Source organism: Caretta caretta, chromosome 3 (assembly GCF_965140235.1).
Source record: "Caretta caretta isolate rCarCar2 chromosome 3, rCarCar1.hap1, whole genome shotgun sequence".
NCBI lineage: Eukaryota > Metazoa > Chordata > Testudines > Cheloniidae > Caretta > Caretta caretta.
The window spans coordinates 51,577,629-51,599,129 of NC_134208.1; the positions used below are offsets into that span (position 1 = coordinate 51,577,629).

General features: G+C 39.4%; 1 protein-coding gene across 1 annotated transcript in view; it reads right to left on the reverse strand.

The window, feature by feature from the left end:
• EYS (eyes shut homolog) overlaps positions 1-21,501 on the reverse strand; it is a 1,269,973-nt gene that overhangs the window by 252,486 nt on the left and 995,986 nt on the right. Inside the window, exon 28 of the mRNA XM_075126509.1 lies at positions 9,394-9,547. Within this exon, the coding sequence (XP_074982610.1) occupies positions 9,394-9,547 (154 nt within the window). The remainder of the gene's footprint in view (positions 1-9,393; positions 9,548-21,501) is intronic.

Genomic DNA, 21,501 nt, shown 5'->3' on the forward strand with positions numbered 1-21,501 from the left:
GGTTCTAATAAAACTATGACATAAAACATACCTTAATTTAATGAGAAATGGTGTGATTTTGGAATATCAGAAAGAGGCAGATGAAGATTAGGATTTAATCTAAGTATGCACTGACGTTTTGCATGTGTTCTGTATACTCAGTTTAGTGCTTTGAAAGTGCATACCATCAAAAATGAATGTCTAGTTCCAAACACTGTGTCTTCTGTGGAAAAGAAGGAAGCGTCAATGAGTATGTAGAGTAGCAGCTGTGTTAGTCTGTATTCGCAAAAAGAAAAGGAGTACTTGTGGCACCTTAGAGACTAATCAATTTATTTGAGCATAAGCTTTCGTGAGCTACAGCTCACTTCATCGAGCTGTAGCTCACGAAAGCTTATGCTCAAATAAATTGGTTAGTCTCTAAGGTGCCACAAGTACTCCTTTTCTTTTTTTAATGAGTATCTAGAAACCACAGAAACTGACAATGTAATCATGCAGTTTGGCCTCAACATGATATTAGACTTGCCAAACTTTCTGTAGAGAGGTATAAAACTATGTTAGATCTTGCAAAGTTCAAAGGGTGCCACCTCCTTTGAGAAACAGCAACACAGACAAAATAATCTTTTGCAGCTTCTAGTATAACTGTATGATCCATGCAAAAGCTGGCCAGACAACATTAATTGAATAATTTATGCAGCCCATTTTTCTTTTATGAAAACAGTGCCCTTCCCAGCCAGGAATGACCGTTTACTTCCATACCCACATACTAATTTAATGGGGACAATTGTGGAATGTGGTTGCAAAAAATTAGAAACAAGTACATTCAGTATTTTCACTTGACTCATATGTAACAGTGCTGTACAGACCTCAACAATAAATCAATATGGGGAGAGGTGTTGTGTTTATGAAACCCCAGGACAGTTTCCTGGCATTCCTACAGTTACATAAAGTGGAAATCAGTAAGATACTACATTCTTTCATTAAGCGTCTGGGTAGAGCCCTGATGCTGTTATTTTCAATAGTTCGGACAAGACTCTGGTATCACCCTTCTCTGTTGGGATGCGGTATAGATGTGCCATCCACTTTGTGAATGGAAACAAAATTTAAAAGATCAGCCCAGCCTTCCCAGAAAAGAAAAACAAACTTCAAAATGTCCTGGAAAGTCCGTCTCTCTACTGGCTTAGCTCCCCTGCTTCACAAATTGCTCCCACTTTTTATCTGAAAATCCCAGTAACTTGATCATGTCTTCCTCTTTGTTACAGTTACATTTACTCAAACAGGAAATTGAAACATTATTTTGTAACTACACTGGACATGCCGGCACAAGCACTTACCACGCGGCAAACTGGGGTCTAACACTACAGCTCTCCAGCATGCTGCACACTAACTGACTGAGTGGACCCTACAGATGTGCCCGAAAAGTTCCCCAGCGTACATTAACATATTGTGATTGGAACTAAGGTAACAATGAATAATAAATAGTAAGTACAGGCAAACAGTTCACTAACATCACATAGGCTAAGATGTATTCACATTCAACATTTGTTGAATAATTTTGAATTAATGAATTCATAAAGAAGTCTGATCACATATCATTCATGACCAAAAACAGTCAAAACTCCTCAAATAAATTATCTACCATTCTCTGCTCTGTGCCACGATGTCAAGTATTTTTACACACTAATGCAGGCACTATACATAAATATACACACAGTTTATATAGAGGTTTTATAAGACTGAAACAAGAGGCTCTTCCCTATACTTAAGTTATTGTAAGCACAAACATTAGCTTTTCTGCTTGGTGTATGGCTCTGAAGGAGGACTGGGGGAACAAGAGCCCATCTAGGGCAGATTCTGCTTACACTAGTGAGAAAACCACGTTGACAACTGGAAATCAGTTTCAGCATACAGTTTAAACACAGACTCCTCTTCTCAGGTGGTTCTGAACACAGTTTGGATGCCAGTGTGCTACAAACTATTTTAAGAAGCTACCTCTGAGGATAGGCAAAACCTAGTTTTGTGCAAAATTATGGTGCCATATACTTATTGAGTAAATTCAGTCAGACTCTGTAATCGACTCCTGTTATAAACAATACCTTACAATCTTGTTTTTACACTTAAAAATTAATAATTTTATTCACGGCTTTAATTGAAAAATTCAGTGCAACTCCCAACTACTGTAACTATTCACTAATTGGAAAATTAAAAACAAAACAAGCAACTATGCCATTGGCAAAAGCTCTGATGCTTCTTTATAGAAAGTTCTCATTTCTCAAGGACAGCAAGGGAAAAGAAATGGATATCTGATCTGGTGAGTGAACATTTAAAACTCATTTCTTCTTCATCAGCTGTTGGAAGGAGAATGCCAGTAGGCCCGTCAGATGTGAGAGTATTAGGAATAGGTGAGTTATGCCTCAAGTCTGGATGAGTTCATTGCCTAATGAGAGCAAAGCAAACATTTGGCTAGTTCAGAAGTTAAGGAGAAATTAGTAGCAGGTTTCCTAAATTACACTTTAATAAACAGGGTGTAAGCGGGGGCAGAGACAAGGGAATGGGTAAGAGGAGAGATATAGAGGAAGAAATCCTGGTTCCATTGAAGTCAATGGGCTTTTTGCTACTGACTCCAGTGTAGTCAGGATTGCACTCACCAACTGCCTATCTGTCAAATTTGATCCTGTATCCTTGCCTGGAATTAGTTTAAGAGGAATTATTTTCTCCTGAATAGACTGGTCTGAATCTGAAACACATACAGTGATTTATTCCAGTTTCTGTTTTCCCCTTGGCTATTTGGGTTACAGGAGGAAACATGGATTCCATAGCGAAAGATATACAAATAGAGTTATCTGTCCTTATCTTCTAAGAGAAAAAAAAATCAACCCTCATCTCATGTATGCATAGTACAAAATGTTGAGGGAACCCACAATTGCACTGTCAGGTTTGTTTTTTTCTTATCCAGAAGTTAAGGATGATTGCTGAAGGATAGCTCTTTTATTGTTGCCTTGTGAAGGATACATTACTTCCCCTTTACATTTTAGAGGGACTCAGAGGAATAATCACCTGTCATTTTGGAGGCCAGGGCCATAAACTCAGATGCATGTAAACCCCTGCCAATCAGAGCCCACAATCACACATTTGAAGTTATTTAGTATGGCAGTTTTTAAAGAGATGGCAATATAAATTCCAGTAAAACAAAGTAATGTATAAATTGAACTTACACTAAAAAGTAATTTAACAATATGTAGAGTGAAGTCATGAATATATATGTGTGTTAATTTTAAGGCAGGAATCTGGGAAATAAATTTATTTTTCAGTATGGGATTTGAATTCTATAACTGGAATAAATCTTCCTAGTTCAATTTAGCCACATTTATTGCCAAGTTATTATTAGCATTTGAAATCAGTATACCATTTTCATGTCTCAAGATTATGGATCAGAGATATTGCTGTCTCAGCTAAGAAGTGCAGACAATTAGGTGTCCAATGTATCAAACAAGAGGAGTAGCTTAAAAATAGAATTTTAGAATTTTTTTCTTGTTATTGAATTGTAGTCATCTTAAGTAGTTTTGACAGAAAAGGTCCTTTGACTGCAGGATCAAGGAGAGAAGAAGGGAAGCATTTTCCCTTTTTAATCTCATATGCTTTTATAATTTATATTAAAACACAAAATACATTCACACATTCCCAGCCAATGAGTAATTAGATTTAGTTTGTGGATATTGCAAACTTAACAGCAGGATAGTGTTTTACAATAAAACCAAAAAAATCACTTAACTTGTACCCTCAAAGAGAAGATGAACCTCATGCAATTTCTAACAGCAGATCCTTCCATGTCTCTGTATTTATTTAGATGGCCTGTATATTATAAGGATTTGGAGACCTATTTTGTAGTTTTCCGTCTCTGCTACTAACTCCCACCAATAAAAGAGCAGTTGGAAAGCTAATGCCGATAATGGCTTCCAACTCTGTGCCAGTGAAACCCAATGGAGAGGAGCACCAGATGTAAAACTAACTGGGAAAACATCAATGGAGTCATACTGAGTGGGAGTCGGTGTGGAGGTGCAGGGCTTCTGTGAAGTTGCCCCCTCATCTCCTCCGGAAAGTCCCTCAAAATCCACAAGCTTCTGGGATGCCCATTCAACAATAGACATTTTTTGTCCTTTTCCCCTAATGGAATGAGTTTTCCTAATCCCAGAGGTCCCTCCTTCACATATTTCCAAAGGAGACAGTAACTGGATCCCAAATATTAGGGAAAAATCTTATTCTGCAATACACCAAAAAGAGTTAAGGGAATTCTTCTCTCCTTGTGAAAGCATCCGATCAGGATAACTCTACAGAGCTCCAGAGAATGATAGGGGAGTGGGCTGACAAACCATGTCTCCAGGAGTTGTAGTCTGCAAATTGTGGAAGGGGTCTAGATACCTGGGTGACTGGGTGACAGGCTGCAGTCAGCAGCACGTGCTAGATATCAGCAGGTAGAGGCACAGTGTCCTTCTGTTAAGAGGAGCACCAAAGAATAGCTTCATAGTGCAACTGCTACCAGAAGGGAAGACCATGCTCTGGCAATTAAGTTCCAATAGCTAAGGATGCAAGAAGTGCCTGCTCAGAGCAGGATTTGCCCTTTGGCTGGGCTCCTGCAACTTTAGGATGAGGAAGAGAATTAAAACACAGACAAATACGATAAAATGGAAACAGGTCTTTTATGAAAACTAGTAACTTCTGCTAGTGTTGCACACTCACTTATGCAGCACAGTGAGATCAGATTAAAAAAGAAAAGGAAGTGGCTGGGGCATCCATATGGCCTGTTGATCCAGGTCTGCTGGAATACCCACTTGGGACTGTGATCAGCTGGCCATCAATTAGAGCAGCTTTAGTTAGATCTGAATTGGCACAGGATGAAGTGCATGCTGCACCTGGCAACATACACCAGAGGCCAGTGGGCTCCAAGACAAGAACAACAAGAAAGTAGCTTCAGTCACCCACCCCGTTTGGAATTCATACTGAATACACCTCACCTGGATCAGAGAATCTGGCCCTATGTCTTTGGGACAAGTTAAATGTTATGACAGGGAGCATGGAGAGGCTGTGCTACATGATGAATCTGCTAAGCAAGGAATCCCTCCCATCAACCCGTCTCCCACTGCTTTATGGCCCTCTGATGTCACATGGGTACATCTCCTGGCCAAGTGGGGGAGAGGGCAGAAACTTCCTGCCAGGGAAAGACCCTGATCCAGGAAGTGACCTGGCACTTGGGAAAGCGGTTGCAGCATGGTAAGCCAGGAGCAGCAAGGAAGCCAGATGGAGGGATGACCCCCCAGGAAACTGTGTTCAGAACAGCCTGCAGCAGAAGCAGGGAAACATGTGTGGAACGGGGTCAGACACTGCACCCACATTCAGGTCTGTGCAGAACTTGAGGGAAAGCAGCAGAGACTGGGCAGGGACCCAATGCAGAGGGGCCCCAATGAGACATACTACTAACTAAGCTTGGCCTGGAAACCACAAGCTCTTATTTGCCATTAATAGAAGAGTGGACAGGAGAGGGCACGCCCACACCAGGCCTAAAGGGCCCTAATCCTCAAATGAACTGTCCCCCTGGGTCCAAATAAGAACTGCTGTTTTTTCACTTTGAGTTAAAACTATTTAAGCCTCTGGACCTAGAGTGTTTGCAACGTTTCCCTTTCTTGCCAGCCCCAGTAAATTATTCTTTCACTTTAGCCAAGTGTCTGAGTGGTTACAGGGTCTCACCAGGGCTGGTCCCTACAGGACCTCGCAGCTGAAGCACCTTCAGCACTTGCCTTCAAGTCACAGTACACCCCTTACATAACTTCTACCACAGAGATTTGGGATATTCCAGCACCAAGCAGCTATAATAATTACACTGGTGGTAGATGTGGGATTCAAATTAGCAGATTTGGATGGCAGCATTTAGTGGGCGGGCACCATAGGTAAGAGGGTTATATGGGCAGAAATGAACAACCAGATGACAAAAGTAAACCTTTGAGCCCTGAGAGTAGAAATAGACAAGGCAGAACAGGCAGTGAGATGCAGTGCATCTTCGTTCCTGGGTCTTATCCTGGGAATGGCCAGGGCTGGGCCACCTGAATCAACCATTTTGAAAAAGTTGTCCAAATAAATGACTGGATAAGGCCACCAAGCTGGATTTTCTTGGCTTGCTGCTCCAAGACTAAGCCCAGAAGATGTTTGAAGGATTGACACGTGATACCCAGGAGGAGTATGCCTCTGCCAAAGATGTCCTACAATTGTCCCTGGACTGAACCACAAACCCCAAGTTGAAATGAGCAGCCTTTGAGAATTGGAGACAAGAAAAAGCAGAATCTGTCAGTGATTCTCCAGCACGTGGCCACCAAGTTATTCCCAGACTGAATGCAGAATTTACTGACCAGTGATGAACTTGTGACCCAGGCAGCTGGGAGAGAGATTCGGATAGTTCTTCAGAAGAAGAAACTTGAAGGCCTGGAAGAGGTCATCAGGACTGCTGCAGAACTAGAACTAGCCATAGAGGCTGCAGAAGAAGGGAATTCAGCTTCCAGGGCATGACTGCAGCAGGCTTATCTAGCAGTCAGTGCTTCTGCAGGAAAGACATGGAGCTCAGACCTCCAAAAACTGATTGAAAGCATGAGAGAAATGCAGAGTGATATGAACAAGCTCACAGCAGAAAGGAAGCCTAAAGAAAAACAGGGACATAGAAAGGAACTGTACCCCAATCAACAGCCATCCAATAGGAAGGACTGGAAAGTTCTACTATATTGGAGATGTGGTGGCACAGGACATTTCCAATGGAATGCCCAGAGCAGGATAGCTCTTAGAGGGAGGGAAACTATCAAGAGCAGGGGCCAATGGCCTGTCTACAGACTAGCAAACCCCAAACAAGAGATTATAGTGGCCTGTGAGATTGGGTCAAAAATACTACATCATGGCTGAGATCAATAGACACCCACATAAAATTCTTGTAGATGCTGGGGTACATGTACATGTTTCCATTGCACACTCTTGAATGTGGGAAAGAGCCACCCAGGGAGACCACAGGACGTTGAGGCCTTTCAATGAGTGGTTCAGGTTGCAAACCAAACTCATCTGAAGATGATAGGAATATGGCAAACAACTATTACTCTGAGCACTCTCCATTTTACCTGTGAACTCCTGGTAGCAGAAGCAGCCACCCAGAATGTCCTAATTGGGACTGATTTTCTCAGACTGTATGAGGCCAACCTAAGCTTTAAGAGATGCCTTTATATCAGTTGTGAGCAATCTGCGGCCCGCGGGCTGCATGCCGCCCACCAGGGTAATCTGATTGCAGGCCGCAAGACATTTTGATGACGTTGACCATCCGCAGGCATGGCCCCCCGCAGCTCCCAGTGGCCTGTGGTTTGCCGTTCCCAGCCTATGGGAGTTGCAGGAAACAGCTGCCAGCACGTCCCTGCAGCCTGCCACTTCCTGCAGCTCCCATTGGCCCAGAACAGCCAATGGGCAGAGCAACAAGAATAATAAAAGGTTTAGAAAGCAGAACCTATGAGGAAAGGTTAAAAAATTGGGAATGTTTAGTCTTGAGAAAAGAAGACTGAGGGGACACCCAATAACAGTCTTCATATATGTTAAGGGCTTTTATAAAGAGGATGGTGATCAATTGCTCCCCATGTCCAGTAATGGACAAGACATAAACAGCTTAATATTCAGCAAAAGGAGATTTAAGTTAGATATTAAGGAAAAAAAATTCTAACTATAAGAATAGTTAAGCACAGGAATAGGCTTCTAAGGAGACCTGTGGAATCCCTTTCACTGGAGATTTTAAGTACAGGTTAGACAAACTTCTGTCAGATGTAGTCAGGTATACTTGGTCCTGCTTCTGTGCAGGGGGTTGGGCTAGATGATATCTTGAGATCTCTTCCAGCACTACATTTCTATGATTGTGAAGAAAATCTAAAAATCACTGGATACACAACTTTTTTTCTTCTGATGTTAGGACTTAAAAAAGTAAATAAACAAAAACAAACTATGTTCTGTGGGTTTTAGTGGGATATTTGTAATCTCCATCATGCAACTTCTCCCAACTGTAACTATGTCCCTGTCTGAATCTCTGAATCATAAGAAAGAAAGGAAGAAAGAAAGAAAGGTAGATGATTTCTATCACAGCACAGCTTCCTAACAGAGTTAAGGTCCAGAAAAATAACCGCTATTCATACCATTTTATTAACTATGTGATAAAGTAAAACAATGGTTGAACTGTTGAAATATCTTTTATTTTTATTGTAATATTCATCACAATTAATACATTAATGTGGATGGGATAAGTACTTCTAAAAGATTTCTACTGTAATTTAGTATTAACTATTCAACCCATTATTTTACTGTTACCAACATGACTTAAGTATGACATTCACATCATTATTTTCTCATTTTTCCCTACTATCACATACAAGCTATCATGGCTGGAAAAGGATGTGTCAATCTGTTCACTGGGTACAGAACTTAATACAGATTCTAACATTATCATTTGATTGTTATAAATGTTCTTGATATTCTGTGTATGTCTCTTAAAAATCCACACATATACCAGTAGGAATTAGTCACTTTTATACACTATGCTTGCATTGCATTTGCAATTAAAGTTAGTTATAACACAGTTTACTGCTTCTGCTTTATATTATGATGACATTGTGGTAACACGGAATTACTCAGATTTAGCCTAATCAGTAAATCTGTTGTTCATTTGGTGCTAGAAACATGGTGAAAAACATCTGATTTATTCTAAATGTTCATCAGATATGATGAGCAATTCATTTTAAGCCCCTTAATATTATGCTTAAATTAATTACCCTAGTTTTCTGATTGGCCTAATTTTTACGTATAAAACTGCCTGGATCTCAGTACATTCAGATTGGTTCATACATTTTCCAATGGAGTAGATTAATCTGCGTGAACCACAATTTAGCTGATACCAAACACACTAAATTGTCAAACAATCTTCCAGCATACACATACAGATTTTTTCTTTCCAAAATATGACTCTTTTACTGACATTAAGGTAACCTGAGGAAAGCGTTATCATTAGATAATAGCTTGGCTGTGGATTTAAGATATTTAGTCATGGATCATGTGTTATGTCCAATGATGCTCTTGGGATAGGATTATCATTATCAAATGTTAAACACACACAACCCTTTCATGTCTTATTGCTTGTCCAGCATCTGATTCTGAAAAAAAGAAATACTTTTAAGGCTGTTTAAGAAATGTGTCAAAAGAACACTTTACTGTGCTCCGCTGAGAATCATGTTTCACCTTTATGTTCAATACATTTTTTAGCAACTTTCTCTTGCATGTATATCTGTTGCTACTTTTAACTACAAATGGATGAATTGTGTTGAGTATCTCTTTATGAAATATGTTATGGCAAGTTCTTACCTTACTGTGATAGATAAGAGTACATCTTTGCTAACAGATTGATTGACGGACACAGCCAGAATGTTTTGTGAGTTGCCACACCCAAATCGAACTGTTGGTCTTCCTTCTTCCAGATACAGATGAAGAAACTGTTCTCCAAAATTCTTTTCATTGGCTTTGAAGACACAAATTACAAACATTACTTACTATCATGTTAGAAAAAGATCTTTAGAAAACAATCCATACTCTAGGAACAGCAAAAAAAAACATAACCAAAAAGAATATCAGCTAGTTAATATTGTACCCGATCATTCTACAGCAATGAATGATAGCCTATATCTTATCCAGCATCTGTGTTACAATGCAGGATCTTTTATTAGTATATACAATTCTGCTTGAGTGATTGTGACAACAGAATTAATTTTTGGATCAACAGTGATATAAAAATCTTCAACTTGAAAGACAAGATTTCAGTATTACTTCCGTAGCTCTTCAATTGTACAATGCTTATATACACTTACTTTAACTGACGATATCACCCTTCTACACCCAACAGTATAAATTAGGTAATGTGGTTAATGATGATGGTAATAACACAAATAAATCACAAATACTTTAGGCAATTCTCCATCAGTTTTCCTGCTGGTTTTCTTTCTATTGAGTTCTGCCATACTTTTGAATTTAAGACGCATAAAAGATTTTTTCTTGTCTCCGGGGAATGCCAATGACAAGGATTATAAATAACAGACCTTTGTTCAGGGAGATCTTGGTGGATCAGTAATTGCCTGGACCACTACTGGTAGTTGGAATATTGATTATCATGCTTATTGCCAAAACCAGCCAAGTCAGTAGGCCTTTAGTGGACCTGTACAACAGCCTTAGCATATCTAAGCCAGAAGGAAAGGGGGTTTTGAGTGACCACAAGAAAAGGGTCTTTTCCTGAGTCCTTCCTGATAAGATCTCTGTTGAAATTGCTCAGGAATGTGTTTTTAAAAAACAGGAAGCCTACCTATATTTGCCCTCTGGGATGTGTTTGTCAGGAACCTCAAGCATGCGGACTTTGAAAAAACACATCTGTCTAATGGTCTGTGAAACCTCTTGCTTAACCTTTGAAATTGCTTGTTTAACAAGTTTTTTTGATTGAGATGTTATTGTACCGACACAGTAAATAAGGGGGGAGAAGTCTGGGCTAGTTGGATCATTTCGTGGACACATCTGAGGGTCCTCAATGGCAGACGGGCAATAGGATGTCTCTCACTGTACCACTCGAAAACCGTTCCAGACTTTGGTAATTATTGAGGGTTGTGATGTTATTAGTAACCTGCTGCAGATGTGTATAAGAGATTCAGACTAGCTTTAAGTAAGAGCACTCTTGTGTTATACTGCTTGTGTCGGTTGGCCGTGTCCCTATTGATTTATTTCCTGTCACTGCCTTGCCAAGAGTAAAAGTTACCAAGAGCTTTGGGTTCATAAAACCCCAAATAACACTTTTCCCATGACCTCACATCGTCTTCCCAGCCTTCTCTGGTAGACCATTTGACTGATTAAGGAGGAAGGCAGATAAGCTGTTATCACTGAAGTGATCCAGGCTTGAAATAAATGCTCTAGAAGTTGAAGACACAGTTTTCCAACTTTATTTGCTTTTTCTAAGTATTATGCTGCCACCGTTGAGACTTTTATCCATAGGGTGTTGTCTGTTAAAGCAAAGATTGCTCCACACAAGAGTGAACCATTTTGAGTGTCAAATATTTCCTCAGATTTATATTTTTATATTTAACCATGTTTTCCTCAGTAGCATGAGAAAGGGTTTTTTCTCAATGATAAACTTGTAAAATGTTAATAAGATTGTTACATTATTTCACACTTTAACTGGGCTCAATAAAGTAGCCAACCAAGTCTCTTCATTCAGCAACATATGATCATAAATTTATTCTTTTCCTTCTGGCAGCTAGAAATCATAGGAGTTTTAGGTCATCTTTCAACTTTACTCAAAAATCGCTTTTTGGAATTTATAAATTACTGTGTGACCGAGCTTTAAACTATGATTTGTGCCCCCTGCCTAGCAGACATATTCATGGCAGTTAGGGCCACACTTTGCTCTTGGATGAACATACATATCTTTTTTTTTTAAAAAATGGAAGTAGTATGCAAGTCACGAATACTATCTCAGTCCACATATACATACCACAACGTGCAATGAACATGAATAAAAAGGAGTATATATCTGTCCCCAAAATAAAAAAAGACAAACCTATAGGAAATTTTAGGAAAAACACCCTTTACTTAAAAACAAATCAAAAGTAGTTTAATTGCCACAGGCTGAGGTCTGGATTGGGGTCAGTTCCAGTGGGAAAACCATTCCTTACTCCCAATCTTGTCCACAACTAGGCCTTTCCTTCCCTCAGGGAGGTCTGCAGAGTATCGCCCACTCACAGAGCAATCAATGGGCTCAGAGAGGGAAAAAAAAAATCTACATATTGTTCATTCCCAGGCTCTCCTATAAATAGGGTACTAAAGGGCTGGAAGGCACTGAAGCTAGCTCTAGGCTCACAGAAGGAAGTCCTTTTGTAAAGGGGAATCTCAACTTTCATTAAAAATATAAGGATGACATTTCTCAGCTGTGCCCAATAAGCACATAGGAGGAAGGTAGGGGGAAATAAACTGCTCTTGACTCTCTGGTCCTGACTCCCCATCATAGTTTAGAGTAGCCATAGGTCATGGCAGAAGGAAACTCTTTCTATGCTCCCTTTCACCTGACAATGCCCCTGTGCTGGGAGTGGAATAGGAACTGTGCAGCACCACACCACCTATGGATTTCCCCCAGGCCCACGGGCATCTGTTCACCAATCTTAACTGAGGATTAGGCCTTCTAGGGAGATAAATGCAAAGTGGACTTATCAGCCCCAAGAATGTTGTTTTAAATGTCTAAACTTTTTACTTGTAAAGGAATGTAAACCAATCACTAGGGCTGAAATGGGTAAGCAGCCTGGATTCCACTTCTGGAAAGGAAAGAGAGATCTAAAGATCCCACCACTTCTCATACACAGAGCTTTTATGTAAAATGATTAATTCAAGTTGGTGAAGTATCCCCAAAGGTAGGGGGTGTAACTTCTTTTCTGACACTCTCCAAAATAGATAAGTCAGCCTTGCACACAGTGGTAATATAATGGTGGTCAGAAATTGGTAATACTTAGGTCGGAGAGGGTTGATTTGCAGGCCCATCCAAAAACCCTTACACCAAATTTACTATTTAAAATGTCAAGTTCTTCCTAAAGATAGAATGGAGCCAGCTACTGCACACTCTGGCAGCTGTAATACCACAGTGCAACTGCCATGGCAGGGTCCAAAGCTACTGTTGGAAGGAGGAATTCTCTTCCATTCACCACACGGAGTGATGTGTAACCCACACACCTCCTGGGTGTGATGCTCTGTCCCATCCAGTGGCACTGAGACCACTTAGAGAGAGAGAGATTAATGAGTCTGCTCTACAGCCTTAGCTAACAGGCAGTTGGCTTTCAGCTCATGCAGTCGAGGCTCATGCACTAAGCTCCAGAGGCCTCAGATTCAATTCTGCCTGCCAATGACCTGGGGCTGTTGGCATTACAGATGCACTACACAAGCCCTGGCATCTGTCCCTCCCTGCTGCTAAGAGGACTCTAACAATGCACAAAAAGGTAGACTCAATCTGCTGCTCTGCTGAGCCCTGCAGGAGCCAGTCTCTCTCCCTTTAGTGACTGCTTAGCCCAGAATTCAAAAAGCCCATACTTGGAGGGAGCCTGAAGCCCTTTATATCCTCTGTAGGTCCGCCACTATGAGGCTATATGAGAAAAATAAACTGTAAGTATGATCAATCAAGAGGGTTAGAGATGGATTTGAATAGGGGTGAAATCATTATGGATTTTGGAGTGGGAGGAATATGTTAATGATGCATTTTTAGGGAGGAGGAAAAGAGCATGTGGGGAGGAGAGAGGGTTTTGTCCAAAGAATGTAATATAAATTGCTGAGTGCTGAGGTAACCCCTTGTATGATTTGTGACAGCACATTACTACTTCTGGTAAATATAATCAGTCTTTTCCTCTCACCAAAGGAAAAATGGTCTCCCCACATCTCAGCCTTCATGAATACAACTCCCTTTATACCTAGAAAACAAAAATTCTTCATTCAGAATCAGCCCACCTCTTACAGGGAGTCTCCTCCACCTTCTGATTCTCAGTTTACAGCTGGAGGGCCTCTATTTGGCATGTGTTGCAAGTCAAGCCAAATGAAATCTCTGCCTCCAGGGTAGTAGGTGCTTTCCTAGCGTGGTGTTTCCACAGTCAATCACAGATCCTTATTGAGATGCTTATATGCTTAGCTCAATATTGTGTTTCTGTGAGATCTAGTTAACTTAGAAAGCTGACTTAAATTGTTTAGATCTTATGCCTTTGGCTTTTATGTTCTCTTTTGCTAAAAAGCTTTTGACAGTTAAAACTCAAGATGCTAAATATTTGAAAATGTTAAGACTGTAGTTAAATACTTATTTGATTTATTTTTCTGTTTAGCACAAGTTACTCAGTTTTATTAAGCATCTTCTATGTAAAACTGAAGTTAACATTAAACTTGTAATTAGGGCTGATTGAATAATATTTATGGAATAATCTTTTCAACATTTGCCATATGTTTAGAATAAATTAGACACATTTTTTTTTTCATTGTTCACTCAGCCTACAGAGCAGGGAGAATAAGTTAAGGAAATAATTGTAAATGTTTTAGAAAATATTGTGTCATTTGCCAAATAAAATAGTCAGTGAATCATTATTTGACCAACTTTAAATGTAAAGACTTGGCACATATTAAAATATAATAATGAGTCTTAGCATAAATGACAGCTAAGATCTGTGAAGTATCTGTTGTAATGGGGAGCACAAAGGATGTAATTTTTTTTTAAAGGATCATTTGTAATGGTATTTTTATGCTGCATTGTGGTTAAAACATCCCAATAAGTTTTGACAGTTAGACACAATTTACTCATTATGCACACACTATGAAATCAATAGGAATGAAATAAAAATTTTCAAAATGCTTATTTCATTCTTAATGTTTCAAACAAATGATGGTTAATTATTATTACCACAATGAGAATCCCCTGGATCTTTACACTTGATGGACCAAGGGCATATTTAAATGTGAAATTGCTCATGAACCACCAGCAATATAGAATCATAGAATCTTAAATTTTAAGGTCAGAAGGAACCATTGTGATCATCTAGTCTGACCTCCTGCACAATGCAGGCCACAGAATCTCACCCACCAACTCCTGTAACAAACCCTTAACTTATGTCTGAGCTATTGAAGTCCTCAAATCGTGGTTTAAAGACTTCAAGGTGCAAAGACTCCTCCAGCAAGTGACCTGTGCCCCACGCTGCAGAGGAAGGCGAAAAACCCCCATGGCCTCTGCCAATCTTCCCTGGAGGAAAATTCCTTCACGACCCCAAATATGGTGATCAGCTAAACCTTGAGCACGTGGGCAAGGCTCACCAGCCAGACACCCAGGAAAGAATTCTCTGTAGTAACTCAGAACCAACCCCATCTAACATCCCATCATATTGGGCATATCATCGCTATTAGTCAAAAATCAATTAATTGCCAAAATTAGGCTATCCAATCATATCATTTCCTCCATAAAAATATCAAGCTTAGTCTTGAAGCCGGATATGTCTTTTGCCCCCACTGCTTCCCTTGGAAGGCTGTTCCAGAACTTCATTCCTCTCATGATTAGAAACCTTCGTCTAATTTCAAGTCTAAACTTCCTGATGGCCAGTTTATATCCATTTGTTCTTGTGTCCACATAAATAATTCTTCTCCCTCCATAGAATTTATCCCTCTGATATATTTATAGATAGCAATCATATCTCCTCTCAGCCTTCTTTTGGTTAGGCTAAACAAGCCAAGCTCTTTGAGTCTCCTTTCATAAGACAGGTTTTCCATTCCTCAGATCATCCTAGTAGCCCTTCTCTGTACCTGTTCCAGTTTGAATTCATCCTTCTTAAACATGGGAGACCGGAACTGCACACAATATTGCAGATGAGGTCTCACTAGTGCCTTGTATAACAGTACTAACACCTCCTTATCTCTACTGGAAATACCTCGCCTGATGCATCCCAAGACTGCATTAGCTTTTTTCATGGCCATATCACATTGGCGGCTCATAGTCATCCTGTGATCAACCAATACTCCAAGGTCCTTCTCTTCCTCTGTTACTTCCAAGTGATGTGTCCCCAGTTTATAAGAAAAATTCTTGTTATTAATCCCTAAATGCATGTCCTTGTACTTTTCACTATTAAATTTCATCCTATTACTATTATTCCAGTTTACAAGTTCATCCAGATCTTCATGTATGATATCTTGGTCCTTCTCTGTATTGGCAATACCTCCCTCCCAGCTTTGTGTCACCCGCAAACTTTATTAGCATATTCCTGCTTTTTGTGCCAAGGTCAGTAATAAAAAGATTAAATAACATTGGTCCCAAAACCGATACTTGAGGAACTCCACTAGTAACCTCCTTCCAGTCTGACAGTCTGTAGTCTCCCCGCTGTAGTCTCCCCTTTAACCAGTTCCTTGTCCACCTTTCAGTTTTCATATTGATCCCCATCTTTTCCAATTTAGCTAATAATTCTCCATGTGGAACCATATCTAATGCCTTACTGAAATTGAGGTAAATTAGATCCACTGCATTCCCTTTGTCTAAAAAATCTGTTACCGTCTCAAAGAAGGCAATCAGGTTGGTTTGACACGATCTACCTTTTGTAAAGCCATGTTGTATTTTGTCCCAATTACCATTGACCTCAATGTCCTTAACTACTTTCTCCTTCAAATTTATTTCCAAGACCTTGCATACTACAGATGTCAAACTAACAGGCCTGTAGTTACCCAGATTGCTTTTTTTACCTTTCTTAAAAATAGGAACTATGTTAGCAATTCTCCAGTCATATAGTACAACTCCTTAGTTTACAGATTGATTAAAAATTCTTGCTAATGGGCTTGCAATTTCATGTGTCAGTTCCTTTAATATTCTTGGATGAAGATTATCCGGGCCCCCCAATTTAGTCCCATTAAGCGGTTTGAGTTTGGCTTCTACCTCGGCTATGGTAATATCTACCTCCATATCCTCATTCTCATTTGTCATCCTACCATTATCCCTAAGCTCCTCATTAGCCTCATTAAAGACTGAGGCAAAGTATTGTTTAGCTATTGGGCTGTGCCTAGATTATCCTTAACCTCCACTCCATTCTCAGTGTTAAGCAGTCCCACTTCTTCTTTCTTTGTTTTCTTCTTATTTATATGGCTATAGAACCTTTTACTATTGCTTTTAATTCTCTTTGCAAGGTCCAACTCTGCATGGCTTCTGGCCTTTCTCATATGTTCTGACCTCGGTAAGGTAGCTTTCATTGCTAATCCCTCCCATCTTCCACTCCTTTTAGGCTTTCTGCTTTTTCTTAATCACCTCTCTGAGATGCTTGCTCATTCAGCTTGGTCTACAACTCCTGCCTATGAATTTTTTCCCCTTTCTTGGGATGCAGGCTTCTTTTATTCATGGTGGATGTGAAAACTACTATAATGTTCTTAGTCCATTAGTTGGTACCAGTTGTATTCCTTTTAAATATATATTTAAAACATCAGAGAAAAGATCTCATTACTATGTAGCTGTGTGCAAGTACTTCTGTGCTTGCATTAAAATAGAAGATGGTCACTAATCTATTAGAAGTGATGGGCAAACCAATCTTTCCTGAATAAGATTCTTGTTCCTCAAGGCTATGTAGTAATTTTCTATTAATTATGTATATCCTATCTCTCTCCCCATATTTATAATGGCCAATCTATTCTTTTGCCAGACTCTGTAAACAACAGCCAATTAGTTCTTAGGACTTGTTACTCACAACTAACTGATTGACAAAATCTTTGTTAATAAACTCTCTAAATATGCTTTTGAACAACAATTTGGTGAGTAAAGTGACCAATTTAGTTAATTGTCCTCATAATTTGCCTTCCAGTCAATAGTGTTAGCCTTTAAGCAACACAAGTTGGGTTGAAAATGTTTTTTTTTTAAGTCCATTAAAATGACAAGTTAAACTAATTTTCTTGTAGGTATGACTGTTAATACTTATATTAACAGCTGAAATAATAAAGCATTAAAACAACCAGCCACCCCTTTCCAATCTTTTTGTTTCTGTTGAGGTTATTGTTTGGGAAGGATAGATGTGAATGATAGGGCAAATGGCCAGACTACCTGGTTAATCACAGCTGACTGGAACACTTGGTGATGATGTTTGCAAGGGTTAGTTCTTTTTTGTTTTCCCATTTGATTGTCACCTAAAAATTGTTCTTAGGCATTGTGATTCCACTCCATGTGTATATTAAAAACCTCTCTTCTGAGATTTCCCAGCATAGTTAAATGTTTTGCTAATTATGGCATAGAAGAAGAGCTATGGTATCAATCTAGTAAAATCAGGCATGTTTGTAAAATTACTTAATTGTTAGCAGAGTGGCCAAAGAGAGTTCTGAATATGTGTAATTATCTTCCAATAAAATACATATGAACTGACATGATCTGTTTTTAATATACTCTTAAAATAACATGTGCTATATAAGGAAGAGGGATTTTGGTCTTAAGTGCAAAACTCAATGAATCCTTAACTATGTGGTTACTATGGATGCAATTATAATAAAACAAATTTAAATCTTATTTAATCCAGGAACCCACTATTATGTGCTTATATTGGGTTTGAGCTTTAAAATCCAATTAACTCTGTCTTCGTCCTCCCCACCAACTTGCTCCTTTCATTTTTTTCTTCCCCCAGTCTCCCTTCCTCTTGCCTCTTCCCTCCCCGTCCCTTGCTTTACTTTTTCTATGGGTCCTCAAGAGAACCTGCTGCTGCCAGTCCCCTTCTGTTCAGCTGTTTGATGGTAGCGCAGCTTCAGAGAACAAGAAACGGAAGCAGGAGCTGCACTATCGCTAAACAGAACACCGCTGGCATTAGCAGCTTCTTTTCAGAAGCCCTTAAAGGGAAAAGAGAAGAAACGGGGAGCAAGGGGCAAAGAAGGGGGGGGGGGGAAGGGGAATGAAGGAGGGCATGTAGGGAGCATAAAAACCTCACACATCACACACACAATAGTGTGTTTATCTGATACAACTACATAGAGCTGGATGTCTGCACACAGGATTTATAAATTACAAAATTCTGGATGCTATATATAAAACCAAATCCTGTTTACCAATTTACAGATTATAAACCCACAGGAACTGAAACTTTTTTTTATTAAAAGCTTTTATTGGATTTTAGATAAGTTCCAAGAGAGGCTGCAGCTCTCTGGAAGGAAGGAAGGGAAAAACTGACAGGAGGAAAGAGGAGAGAAGATAAGAAGAAATGAAAAAGGAGGGAGTGGCTTAGAGGATGTTTGATGAATAATAAGCATGTAAAGTGGAAGTGTGACAAAAAATATGGTACATAATACCATCTCATTGATCATTTGGCATGGAATAAAAAGTGGGTGAATACCTGGTTCTTTGAAGTTAAATGAGAGTTTTGCACCCTGTAGGTTTTCATACTGTTCAAGTCTGTTAAGTCTTTTGTATGCCTTTTCCAACAGCAGTCCAATTTCAAAATTCATAAATCCATTAATCCATCTATTCATTTTGATGCTGATGCTTTCCTTGTCTATAATACTATTTTTAAGACAGTGGCACAGAGAACCTAATGTTTGTGACAGTTGGTTACATCCACAGACCCTGAAATTCTCAGAGCATGAACAGCTGTAGTGTGATGGGATGATCACTTGGAGAGCAAGGGAAATCCAGAAACACATCCTTTCCCACAACATACATAGCAGTGTCCCTTTCAGGCCTGACAGTGCCAGGAAGTACCAGTGGCCTATACCTCAGTCTTATAAATTCTGGTTGGAGATCCATGGAGGTTGAACAGTATTTTATGTTCTATATGTCTAGGACAGAGGTAAGGGGATTCTTCTACTGTTAAGGCTAATTCTAGTCCATTTTAGATTACAAGATGAAATTCCGTGCCTGACAGGGTTTAAAGGCTCATTGTTGACCTTCTTGACATTCATAAAATAATTCATAATGAAGAGTAGATGGCAGAGGCAAGTCTTCGCAATGAACCCAATTTTTAAGAAGGTTCATAAAGTGGGAAGATCTAAGACTTCAAAGGCCAGATCCAAAATCCGCTGAAGTCAGTAGTAGTCTTCCCATTGGCTTCAATAGGCTTTGGGAATCAGGCCCTAAATGCATTATTGAGGCCTCACTTTGTATGCAGCCAAAAAACAACAGAGTTCCATTCAGACTATTTTTGTCCAAAAATCAAAAATTAAACATATATAGTCATACTTTATTGGGATTTTAAGACTATCTGTACCACAGCAGAATGCAGAAGGTCAGAACCTCATGATTCCTTCCTGGAGGTCTCAAAAATGCTTGAGTTCCTCAGTGTCTTAATGGATCATATCACGCCTATACCAATATACAAAGCAGTGAGACAGACCCCTTCAAAGCACATTACAATACATTCAATAAAGGTCTTCTCAGAGTCATGGAGAGATTGTATAAAATTTGTACAATGAAATTTTCAATGTATCAACTAGAAATTTGTATTCCTTCATGTACTGCTAATGCAGCCATTGGTCCTTAGAAGCTGCTCATGATTTATGCTAAGCAAGCAAATAATATTAAAAATGAGAAAAGTACACAAATAATGTATTTTTCCATTTTGTTTCTATTAGAGGGATTTATGGTGCCTTGAATTTTCTTCCCTCTTTAGGAATTAGCTATTACTGCTTGTTCCTTCCATTGAATAATGTCCAGATCAGTGGATACATATGTATAAGAAAAAAAAGGAAGTTATTTTCTACTTTGTACATTACCACTTGTAAAATGAAGTTGATACTGGATTTTCATTGTACCAGACTTATTCATCTGGGCCAGAAGAACCTCCCCATTAAAAGGGAATTTGAGGCAGCCCTTACGCTCTTTGTAGGTGTAGATGCTGCTCTCTCTCTCTCTCTCTCTCTCATTTTTTATTGTAAGAAAGCTGACTGAGAATGTAACTAAACACAACATTCAGGTACTACACTAACAGGGTCCGTGTAAGTATGTAAGACAGATAGGGGAAAAAATAGGATGCAAAGGGGCAGAGACTAAACCAAAATGAACAAAACGTGCCAAGGAAGCAGTAAACACTCTGAGTCACTGCACAGTCAGTAGTCCCAAGGAACTGAATTTATCTTTATCACCGTGAGGGCGGGAGTGGTAAGTGAGAATGGATAGATTCTGCACCTTGCTCCCACATGTGTGCATATGCAGAGGTGACACTTGCAGAGCATGACAGGTTCTGGTAACTTCTCTATTCCTTACCTGTAATTTTTATTTCTCACAATGGAGGAAATCCTCTGGTCTGCACAGCTTGTCCTTGCATGTCAAAATTTTAAATTAAGTATTTAGATGTTCCATTTTATTAATCTTATGGGGTGTTATTAATATTTTACAGCTAGTGAACATGGTTTAAGCTCAGAGAGGAAGATAGTCCAGTGGTTGGAGTGCTAGCTTGAGATTTGGGAGACCTGGGTCCAATTTCTTACTCCATCTCAGCCAAGTCACTTAGTCTTTCTATGCCTCATTTCCCCATCTGTAAAATGCAGATAATAGGACGTCTCTACTTTATAAGGGCAGTGTGAGGATAAATAGATTAAAGAGTGTGAGATGTTCACACACTATGGTAATGGTCCCTAGAGAAGTAACTCAGATAAATGGGAAGTTATGCTTGCAGTGCTAGAGTAGTCCAGCAGAGGGAGTGTAAACTCAAATGAAGGTGCTCATCCCATAGTGGTGGAATGAGTGGGTCTAATACATAACTCGTATATGATCCAGACCACCGAATACCCTCCGTTACGAGAAGCAAACATTCAGATAAACTATTTTTTTCTCTTTTCTGGAGACTAAATAGCTTAAATAGCAAGAAAAAAATTCTCAGTAATTTTTTCTTTAATATGAAGGGGGAGGCAAGCTGAAACCTGAAGGTTCATGGATAGTTCTCTGGTGCTTGGGAAGTAAGGTATTGGTCAGAGGTACCGGTGAGGTGCCTT